Here is a 12,019-nt window from a genome sequence, read left to right on the forward strand (position 1 = left end):
CATGACACGCGTTGCTGTTTTTCATTAAACCTCCCAAAGCTCTGCTCTTCTGCTGCCCAGGCAGGCCCTCATGTTGATAAGAATCTCCATTTCTTTTAACACCAATTATGTTTTCCAAATGGGCAAGCTTATGTTCTGGCATGAACCTGTTAGCAAAAGGAAGAGAAAAATCTATATAGTGTTTACACTGGATTGCAGTCTTACTTGGCATTTTTTAATTAATTAATATTAAATGAAAAGACAAAAAACAGTTGGCATTGCACTTCCATCCAAGCAACAACTTCACTCAGTAACACACTGCATATACAGCTTAGAGAATACAGTGTCTGTGAAACCTTCACAGGCTGAGGATCCAAAGGTCTCTGAACTCCAAACACTGCTGACATCACAGGCTGGGAGATCAAAACTACTTCCCTACTAAAATAAAATTAAGGAAACATCTCTGGGAAGTAAAAGGGCAATTTCTGTTATTTTAGCTAGTGAAGTCTTGGCACTTTTGCTCAGACTACAGCTAAGAGTGCTAATAAATGCCAAACGCAGTGGTGTAACGACATAACATGAGTCTTGTCTCTGCCTAAGCTGACACCAGCAAGTGCCTTCATCACAGCTAAGTGAAAACTAATACAGAAAAAATATATACTGTCTAATAACACGGGCCATACAGGTTCCTGTAGCATGGAATACAGATTTTATCCAACTGTCCTGTCCTGGTTTCTGTAATGATCATCTGAGAAGACAAATCAAAACTTAAAAGCAGAAATCCCTCCCAAAGACAGGATGCACTTGCACAGAGCTGAACTCCTTTTGTAATACTTAAAATGCAACAACACAGATTTACTTCATCACTTGAGTTAAAGTAGGGATGGATGAATCGTGGTCCTTGCTCAGGAAACACTCAGTGAAGCTCTTCCATTCAAACACAACTCTTCTAAATTAACATAAAGAGAACTACACGCGTTGCCATCACGGGATGCTCACTCCAAATGTCTGTCTGTACCTCAAGTTAATTTACTCAAATATTATTTACTTACATGCCCTTCAGTGTGATTATGGCTCTTCCAGATAAGCAGAGACATTTAAATTTTCTGTTTCCTTTTAATTTCCAAATGTTTACACACTATAGCCTGTTTATTGAACTGTTTACTAAAGCGAACACTTGCTCCATTTTATCAACCTCCTCCACAGTTCTTCAGAGTTTTGCTCGATCACAGCAAGAGCTCCTTTCTGAGCTGTGAACAAACTGTTTGTCAAAACAAATGTACTTAAACGCTGGAATCACCCTGCCCTGCAACACCTCTGAACACACAGGCCCTCTTCTTTTGAAATTACTACCAAAATACAAACACACACACACACACTATATGAACTCTTTCTTCAAAAATCCTTAGATCCCCTTTCTTAAGTCAGCACGCTGTGTGACTTCTCTATGCAACGTGTATTCTTTGATTTGGGTTGCTGTTCCTTGGTTGTTACTTTTATGTTTATCTATACAAAGCTGCATTTTCAAGTCACTGACCACACGACCTCTGAGATCCACCTTTTCCTCACTGCTCGCCGTTCAGTAGTGGAGCTGCTCTGTAGATGCAGCCACAGGCAGTTCAGCCACATTCAGTCATTCACCCAAACCCATGATGCACATTACAAACAAGACAAGTTCCCAACTATGCCCTTATTGAGCTTCTTCCGTCTCAGTGAATCACCACGCTCAAGACTCTCAACCTTTCACCACCTTTACAAATAAGGCCTTCTGCACCTGATATAGGTTATTGTTCCTAATAACACTTAAAGTAGATTTAAAAAAAAATTATTTTGTGAACTGAAATCTGCACATGCTGCTTATAAACCTTCCTGAGGTGATGCCTAAGCCAGATCATAAAGATACCAACTCGGTACGGCTGCCTATATTCCTATGTGCCTAGCTACTAAGCACATACACACTCTTAAAAGTCAGGTCAGCATTGCAGATATCACCTCACTTTGGGTGGTTAAGCTCAGAGCATGGGTATCTCTGACCACGATTGGACTCATGTTCTGAACCAAGTTTCATAGGGCTGACTCAAGTAAGTGGCAGCCTAAGCTGAATTATCTAAAATCATTGGGTCATGAAGATCCAAACCCTAGGACACATCAATAATGTCACTATGTATTCTATTTTACCCAATTATTTCATTTGTAAAATCCTTGTAAGATGACACAAAACTTAGTTTAGTTACCTGGCACCCATGCGAGGATGTATTTTCACATATTTATGCAGGGGAAAAGGGGAGGTGAAAATAGGTAAGGGGATTTTCCTTAAACCAACAAGCCTGTAAGAGTGTCAAGAGTACTGATTCATCCAATCACATTTAACTAGCAGACTTTGAAAAATCATTGCCATGAGAAGAACCACTTGATGCACTGAAGGTTGGACCACCTAAGTATTCTGTCTTGTCTGTGTTTAATCTCCCAGCCAATCTACCCCTCACTTCACCATTTCTACATCAAAACAGGTTTTTTCCTTAGTTTTCAGTCCTCATAAATCTGCTCCACCATTTCTAATAATATTAGATAAAACTTCACTAATTTCTCTCCCGAATAAACTATTTAATACCCTTTTATTTAAGACATATGTGTGCAATCAATTTTGTTGTATTTACTTGTATTACACACACAGTATTCATCATCTTGACAATTTTAAAAAGTTTTAGAACACCATTTCACTTAACAGTTTAAAAAAAAAAAATTTATTTGATGGTTAACTTTGGAACAAGTTATCTGCATTAACTTCCATTGTTTTGGCATAAAGTAGTTCTGTATATTTTACTAACAACAACGGAGACATGATAAAGGATGTAGGCAGAGAGCCATAAACAGCTCTCACTGCAAGACCCAGTGTTCATGTAAAAGCATTAATTTTTTGGACTTTGATTGGAAGACGTGCCTGTGTTCAGCCACTTGGATTTTACTAAATACAACCGTGTATAAAATGTTGTACCTGAATATAACAATTTTAACTGCAGAAAGACCACTCTAAATCATACGTAGTATAAACCTGTCCACATGATTGGAATAATATAATGGATACTGTAGTCCCTAGCCACTTGCTAATGTTCTTTATGACACTTAAATAAATGACTTGAAAATAAAATAGTAACACAGAGTCTTCTAAACCTGCTCATGTGCCTTTCCCAAGTGCATGCTGGAGAAAGACAATGTATAGTTAACACTTTTTTTTCCTGTTTGCCTTCTCTCTGGAGCATATTTGCTCTAGCCATTCTTCTTTCTTCTACCAAATTCATATTCATTCTTTTTTTTCCTCTCACCTTTCAGACCGAGTCATCTCTCCACCTGGTACCTGCATGGATCTTGGTCAATGTAAATCATCAAGAGCACGCAGGATTTCTACACCACCGCCCAGTTGGGAATCTCAAAGGTGTCTATAACTTCGGGAAAATAACAAAACAGCTCCTCCAGTGTCTTATTTGAAGCCAGCCCCTGCTCCCACAGACATGATCACAGTTTCTGAAACTTCTGTCCAAACTTCAGAAAACACCACTGCAGGGAGGCAGAGCAGGGGAAGGATGCTACTGGAGGTGGAGCATGTAAGCTTCAGGAGAAGGCTGCTATGGCAGCAGGTTGCTGGCTTCTAGCTATCAAGACAGATGTACCATTTTAAACCCCACTCTGAGGAAACTCATGAAATTTTACTTGGAGAAGACCTGTGCATCTTCCCTTGCTCTTCTGTAATGTTACATTACATCCTATGTATTCATTTGCAGCACCTTCCTTTGCCTAACAACAAATTACTAACAGAAATTGGTCTCATCTCATGGCACTGCAAGTGTGCACCATTGTATTAAACCAACAACAAAAAAGAATGGCAGGACATTGATGTCACTGCTAGATGAATAGAAACTACATCAGAAAGACTAACTAGAGTGTTGGTTTAGGTCGGGTCAGATTATATAGGCAAGGTATGTGTGCTGTATACATTTGGGAATAGTTTGTATGAATGGATGTAAGCTAAAATTGGAACTCTGTAAGCAAAGTTAAAGGCAGTTCTGAAAGTGATGTGGATTTCTTTTTAAATCATGTGGTGAAAAAAGGGTTTAAAAATAATAAAAGTAGATAAGAACTTTTTCAATTCATGCATTCTTACAGAACATAAGCAAAACTGCTCTCCAAAAGCCAAGTACAAGTGGGTCATTTACAGTCCCTAAGAGTCACAATCAGATAGATCAGAAACCTTCCCCAGGCCTTGGAGATCCAAAGAATGCATTTCAAAGCTGCGGTGTTATTTTGCCACTGATGCAAAGACATGTCCAGACACACAATTTAACAGACTCATTTTTGGAGAATCTCCTTTGTCTTTCTATCAACATGACCACAAACATCCCTTTGCTACCTGTAATGTGTCCAGTAGAATTTATGTGACCTAAAACCAGACAGAGGTTCATGGTTCATGCAGAGCTAATGGGACACCAATACCTGGAGTCCATTTGCCTTATAACTGCCATAATGGACATAAGCTCTGCAGTAACTGGGAAATCCTACTTTTGCCCTTTCTTACCTTCTGCCTCCTGGAATTTTTACCATTCCCATCATGAATTTGCTCCCATCATTACTGGGAATATCCCAGCTGTGGATATTCTATGATTCTATGAAGTGACAAAACTTCAAGACCCTCTTTTAGTGACTTTTTTTCTTCATTACAGACACATTTTGTTCAGCTGTGAGAAAGAACTGTTGAGGGTGGTCAGATATTCTAGAGCTGAGTTACAGTTGAAACCCAAAAGCTCGAAAGGAGATTCCCAATATTTAAGGAATTTGATATTAGAGTTAACTGAAGTTGTCAATTATATTCTGGGATCTAATTTCACTTTCTGATCTTCAGCAATGCTTCTATTTCTTCATTCAGAAGAGGGAAGAGATTACTTGTCAGCAGTAATCTCTAACACAGATAATGCCATATAAATATTAGGGGCTTATAAGCATGGACACGGATTAGGAGCAAAGAGAGAGAGCAGAAATAAAACTGAACAGAGCCAAGATTAAGCACTGGGAAGGGCAAAGCAAAAGAAAATACAAGGTCTATGGCTGAGCATGTCTTTCCACAGCTGAACATTCATTTTCCTGAGTAGAATAAGTAGGGTTTACGTAGAGATTTGGAGTGCTAACAGCACCTCTTCCCTGTTAGTGAAGTAAAATATATAGAAGCATTAAAATATTTGAGATGTGCTCATTCCCCTCTGTCACTGTCTTCTATCAGCTGTCTCCTCCATGACATGAGAAATACAGAACAGAGTCAGGAAATCACTTCCAACCTCCTGCCCAAAGTCCATCCAGTTCTACCAGGTTGCTAAGGGCCACATCCCATCAACTTTCTGACTACAGTCAAGGCCAAAGATGTAGGTTTTGCATCTAGGCATGACCAAAAACTCTGCCATTTTGGCAAGAGATCAGCTGAACACAACAAGCCCTGGAGGTGTGCATGCCTGGCAGGCTGGATGCAAGATCTGCTCCCAGGGAAGTGAGGCCGGATCCAGGACAACTGCACGTGGCTGCTTTTGGCTCAACTTGGAATGTGGTCCTTAGGAGCGGGGAGAGGAAAGATCTCGGGAGAGTAGAATAGAAACAGGATAATTCTCACATTCCTCGAACCCTAACTTCCACCTATGTTTCCAAGTAATTCCTGAGCAAAATCCCTCAATATCTACTATTCCTATTTGACGCTGCCAAGAAATTCCCCTGCTAGCATTTACATTTTTCTTCCCAGTTTAGTCTCTCTTGCATTCAACTATGCTCCTATTATTTTATTTCCTAAGATGCCATACCTGAGCCTCAATGCACGGAGCACGGTCAACTCATCCACCAACATTCCCTCGAGTTGAATTCCTAACATGAAGATCACCGCCCAAGCTGCACTGTAAAGCCCACATACCAGATGACCTGAATTTTAACTAAAAGTGCTCTTCAACCAATATTTCCCAAAATACACAGAAAGGTACCACCTTCCAAAACATAAGCCTGCAGTGAAGCTATGCAAAACAGGAAGAAAGGCAGGTGAAATGACTCCAAAACAAATACAGCCCCTGAAAGCCTATGCTTTCCTGGTTTTGAGTCCTCTGCGCTGCCGCTCTTCTTGTACATGATGTGAGCCAAAAGCATGTTGAGTCCCAGCTTGTGGGATCATTCCATTTTCTTACATATTTAGTGCTGATAAATTATTTCAACAATGTCTTAATTGCTTTAGGTCAGCAAAACCAAGCAGATGTTGATTACTCTGCACTTTATTACTGGAAGAGAGATCGTAGCCATTGATGTCACAACCAAACTCGCTCTGACTTCAAGATAGACAGGTTTGGCTCTAAACAACTAAATTCACATCTTGAGTTTCCTGAAATCCTTCAAAACTAAACATAAGACCCAGTGTACAGCTGTAATTCGTAAGACCACTGTCCTCAACACATGAAATGGTGATAAGTTCGAAATTCCTTAGAATGATGGCAGTAAACTACAATACAGATTTTATAACACAGATAAAAATAAATTATGCATTGTTTTGAGCAAGGTGTAAAAACAAGCATCAATTGAGGGCTTTTTAAAAAAACAAAAAAAACAAAAAAAAAACTAATTTTCTCTATAATTAAACATCACCACTCTGCAGATCTGCTACACCAGCACTGCAAAGGAACAGATCCATTTTTGGAGCAGCAAGATTCATCTTGGTAACAACGGACAGAAATTCAGAAATTCTGAGCTTAAGTTCTGCTTCCATAAAAGTTCAAACGAATGAATTACACTACGGAAAAAAAGGTTAAGCTTCTGAGAATTACAAGGTTTTTAAGGTTCTTTAGGATCCTAAAGGATTGGTCATGTTTATTACTGCTTACTTAAAAACAAACAAACAAAAAAAAAAAACCAGCACAGCTCGAGCACTTATTTAGAAAATGCAAATTTCACATAGAACTCCAAACAATACAGTATCATTTCTGCTAAAAAGAACTGGGAATTAGTATTTGAAAACTTGTATCACAGTTTAAATCATATACTCTTTCATTTTATTTTTCTTTTCTCTTTTTAATTAAAACTAATGCCAGGATCCTGCAGCATATAATTTCCTGTCTTGTGGAAATCCTTCTAATCAGGATATATAGAATGGATGCCCCCTTTAACCAGGCTGTTTTGCAACACACGCAATGCAGAAGGGAGTGCTATCATAACACTTCAATAGTTAAGTGACTTTATGAGAAAAATACTTCCAAATGTTTCCTAAAACCTTCCAAACCGCACCAAAGAACATTATCGTAATATTATGTTTCCCTATGGCCTCCAATATTTAAGCTTGCTATTCTCGAAATGATACTTGGATGAAAAATATGAGTTTATGTAATGTATAAACTGTTCCTAAAAGAAAAGTTGCCTTTAAAATTACTTTGTATAGATGTCAGATATTTTACGTTTTCAATAGCCACTTCGTATTAATTGAACAAATAGTATTCCAGTGCTTTGGGTTGCACTTGAAGAGTCTCCCTTTTAAAATCAAATAGTCACTGTACGATCTTACTCATAGCAAATACTGAAAACAATAAGTGTCCTAAATGATTATATATCAAGTTATGCTTAATAGATATCCATATTTCTTGTACAGTATACATAATCTGTATAAACTGTAGAGCATATATCAATAACATATTCCAGTGAATCCAGCATCAAAGAGTTCGTTTATAGTAGATTTTCATTTGACTTGGGGTTGTAATGTTCTGTGCAAGCATAAGCTAACCATTTCAGTGATTTTGCCAGCAAGCTGCTTTTTGGCAGATTATTGGCAGTACGTACTGGCAACAAACTCATGCAACTAAGCCCTTCTTATAACTTACAGGTAAATAATGATTTTAATAAATTTATGTAAAATGTTCCACTTGCTCACATCTGGTTTTGATCATTCACTCAACTGCCCAAATGCAAGCTTGTGTGCGTTCCTCAGGAAAACACATATTTCACCTTAATTACTTAACGCTTTCTCAGGTACCCCGAGAAATAAATAATCAAAGAAGCCCACTTTCATTAGGATGTTTAGCCGAAGTAAACTTTATCTGAAATGCTCAAGAAATTAATTAAAAATAATAATTGTAAGCACACAAAAATCTAAACCACATTTTGTTATGAGTACATTCACATGATAAGAAAAACACAGGACCGTTGCACAGCTACCTCAGCCACAGGACATTAAAATCATAAGGTCCAGTCATTTGCTTCTGGCCATGAGGACCGTGCACCAACACAAGGACTCCACTTGAAAACGTGTTGCTGTATAAGATATTTTTACACCTTCGCTGTACCAGAACTGAAGCTTCAGTCAGGACAATGTCAACATGGATGAGCATGAACATTACTGCATTAAAAAAATAAACTTATGGAGATGCAGTGAGCCCAACCCCAACAGTTCAACCCAATGCCTTACATCTACAACTCTAAAAATTGTTCACGTGGAGACACCTCGAGTGATCGTGATAATGAGTGCTCACAGAATAGTGCACTGTATTGGAAGGAAACACAAGAATTCAGTGGCAAATAGGAAAATCAAAATAAAAGAGCTTAATTAAGGCAAAAAATTCAATGCCTAAGCCACCAACTTGGATGGTGGTCCCCCTGCCTGTCATGCTCTTTCTACTGAATGCCAATTCATTCTACAACGAATGCCAGCTGAGTCCATGCTGCATGGGTCCTCCAGTACTGAGTGTCAGGAAGCAACACCTTCTGACTATGGAACATTGTTGTAATTAAGGGAAGCAATGCACTTTAAAGGGTTTTACATAGTGAACATACACTATGTCTACTCTGCTTGCAAATACATTTCAGAGTTTTGTTCCGTAGTTATTTTACACGGGACACAATTATTAAGCATTAGATTTTAGTTGTGTTCAACACAGCTTAGCATTTGCTTGCAATTTTTTAACATTTATTCAGTTACGAGAGTCAACACTTTAGGATTTTGGCAACATGGTTAAAGCCTGGTCAATTCTCACTGAGATATATGGGGCTTGCTGGTAAAACTCTCTGTTCCTATAGCAGACTCGCCCTTAATTAGATCTGCTTCAAGGATGCCGTATCCTTCCAGCACGTTTTAAACCTAAGGGCATATATTTGTATTGTTTAAAGGCAGGAAATTCTGTGAACTGAAATGAGAACATATCCCTTTTGCCTTTACGGACTTTTGTTATTTTCTCTTCCTTCTGGGGCTTTGGAAACAAAACCAGTGAAAGCTGAAAGTTTGAACAATAGCAAATTACTTTCAAGGAAAAAAAAAAGTAAAATACTAAGTATATTTTTACGGCTTTACTCACACACTTTGTATATATGTAAATTGGACATATCCAGGCAACAGCAAACACTATTTGCAGTCGGCCCTTAGATTGCAATAGGATCAGACCGGTTTCATCATAAAAGACCGTGCCTTTGCTGGTTTACTTCATTATTATTCCTTTATTACCTTGTGTTAACTTGTACCCCACCAACTTCATGACAGAGCAGATTTGTTTCATGGTAACCACAGAAGTAGGGCAATCACATTTTTATTGTACAGAAAAACGAATAGTCTCTGTAACTCTTTGACTACTTCTCCAAAGAGTCTCACATCACTCCTTTAATTAATGCAACAGGCTGGTCTGGAAGAACAGAACTCTGGGACCACATACAGTGTACAGACATGTGAAATGAGAACTGCTGAGATGAACAGAGACTTGTGTTCCACTAAAATGAAGAGCTGGATAGAGCTCTGATGCATTTTGACAGAGCAACAAACTTTGTCACTGCTCATGCAACCTCAACTGCAGTGACCCAGTGCACTTACCCAGCACTAAGATAGAGGCTTCCCTTGCAAACGGCATACAACGAGCTGAGTGCTTCTATCTAATAAGCTTAATAGCTAAATATAAATTACAGTGGGATGTAAGGCCTTAGAGAGACATTCGACACCCAAGATATTGCTTGGCCACTGGATCTCTTCTAGCTTGTGTTCACACACGTTAATTCCTCTTCCTGGACAGCAGCAATTATGACATTGGTGAACTGCAGGACTTCAGTTTATTTGCTTTCATTTGGCACAGAGCTTCATGCCCATCTCATCCACTCTTGGAGGTTACAACTGAGGCTGGGATCACAACGAGACACCATCAATCATCACAATAAACACAACTCAGCTGTTTCCGTGCACTCGGGGCCTATGGTGGAGAACAATCTTATTAAGGGATTTGAAAGTAGTAGCTTCACTTTAAATAAGTGCTCACAATAATGACTCCTAAAGAAACACTACCGATCAACCCTAGGGAACAATTAGCTAAAAGTTATTCATGCTGATCTGTAGGTTATCTGTCTTGTAGATCTTTACATAATAGCAAAGCAGACCTATAACTATTAGCTACCAGCTACAATGCTTCTACAGTCACTCCTGTAGAGGTGGACAAAGGCTTGGTTCCCACCTCAGACATCAGAAATGGAAACTGCGGATGGAAAAAGCAGGGTTCTGAAAACTAGCACCTATCCTAACCTCAACTGCCCCAATTATTATTTATTCCTGGGGTCACATAACCTTACTGTCTCTCTTAGTGCCAGCTAATTGAACATTTTTTCCCAGTAGTCAAGGAACAAGCAATACTGGATTTTGAAAGGTAGCAGCATACAAACATGCATCAGCCACTCATTTACTGGTCCTGTTTACCTTTTTTTTACACCTTCTGCAAATGTAACTAAATACACTTGGAGAAAAATCATAGCAAGGTTCACGAACTACACCAAAAAAATGATTGAGATACTTTTTTGTTAAAAGTCATGGCAAGTTAGAAGTCCAGCTAAAAGAAGCAGATGCACTGGCTGCTAAGTTGTAGTTGCAGACAGAATTTTTTCTGCTAACATCAAAAGAACAAGGTGTTCATATAAATGGCATTTTATTTTCATCCTATTATTCTATATGAGCTAGAGGAGAGATCAAAGGAAAAAGTACCCAGGTTTCACTATTAACACTTAACATAACTCCAGTCAGAAAATCCTTTCCAGATTGCTAGTGCAATTTAAAGCACAGCACATTTTTGTTGTTCTGTCGGAAAATATACCTGAAGGCACTGTTTTGCACTGACCACCTTTTTCACTGTGGAAAATCGCTTCTGATATATGTATTTTCAGTTATTTTCTTTCTTTCTTTTTTTTAATGATAGTAAGCCCCAGAATCTCTAGGTTTGGGAACTACACTGTTTTGGGTCCTACATGCTGTCACTGGGAGACAAGTTGCCCTGTACTGGTGACAGTCTATTAGAGACTGCATGCAACAGGCAGGAAATTCAAATACTGAAGCTTGGTGCAGTCCCTGCCAGTGGCAGCTGCACTGAAAGCAAAGCATACCAGCTTCAATTGAGTATGTAAACAAACCTAATGGGCCTTTAAAATATGTAAAGGTTCCTCTTGATAGCTGGCAAGAACAAACGTGCTTGAAGATTTTGTATTGCTTACTATGATATTATCCAGGACTAGTGCTATTAATTAATAGTTCTATTGCCTCTCTTAGAACCCAATGACGTTACATAAAGAAAAAATAAAGATATACTGTATTTCTTACAATGTTGAAGTACAGTAAAAAATATTAAGCCTTTTGTTGAATGTAAGTTTCTCATTAATGTTTCAGTAACTTATGGTAATTCAGAATAACACTTCAAGTAAATTCCTTTAACCCAGAGCGACCATCAAAATCTGCTAACAAACAGGTATGGCTTTTTGGACTACACTTGGAAAAATCAGTAATGTAGCAGTCATTTAAAAAAAAAAAAAAAAGAAGGGCATATGTCCTTCTTCCCCTGCCTTTCCTCCCCCCCTTCCCAGTTGCTATTAAAACACTCATGTAACAAAGTTGTTCCAAAGTTTATTGTAAATGCCAAAAAGTGGGCACCGATCCCACAAGAGCTGGCTCGGTTATGGCCCACCATCTTGAACATATTCATTTTATCCAACTCAGTGCCAGGAGATTTTTTTTTTCTTTCTTTCTTTCTTT

The 12,019-nt window shown here is 38.5% G+C and overlaps 1 protein-coding gene across 3 annotated transcripts in view; it reads right to left on the reverse strand.

The window, feature by feature from the left end:
* LOC100543675 (glycosyltransferase-like domain-containing protein 1) overlaps positions 1 to 287 on the reverse strand; it is a 26,892-nt gene extending 26,605 nt beyond the window's left edge. Inside the window, exon 1 of one of the 3 annotated variants that reach the window (XR_794199.3) lies at positions 1 to 287. This exon is cut by the window's left edge and continues 223 nt beyond it. Coding sequence is in view for 2 of the 3 variants with exons in the window: in XM_010714004.3 (XP_010712306.1) it covers positions 1 to 211 (211 nt within the window). In the remaining variant the exon portion in view is untranslated. The other 2 variants (XM_010714004.3, XM_010714005.3) reach the window with 2 other exon arrangements.
* Between the last annotated feature and the right edge of the window lie 11,732 nt (positions 288 to 12,019).

Source organism: Meleagris gallopavo, chromosome 7, assembly GCF_000146605.3.
Source record: "Meleagris gallopavo isolate NT-WF06-2002-E0010 breed Aviagen turkey brand Nicholas breeding stock chromosome 7, Turkey_5.1, whole genome shotgun sequence".
Lineage (NCBI taxonomy): Eukaryota > Metazoa > Chordata > Aves > Galliformes > Phasianidae > Meleagris > Meleagris gallopavo.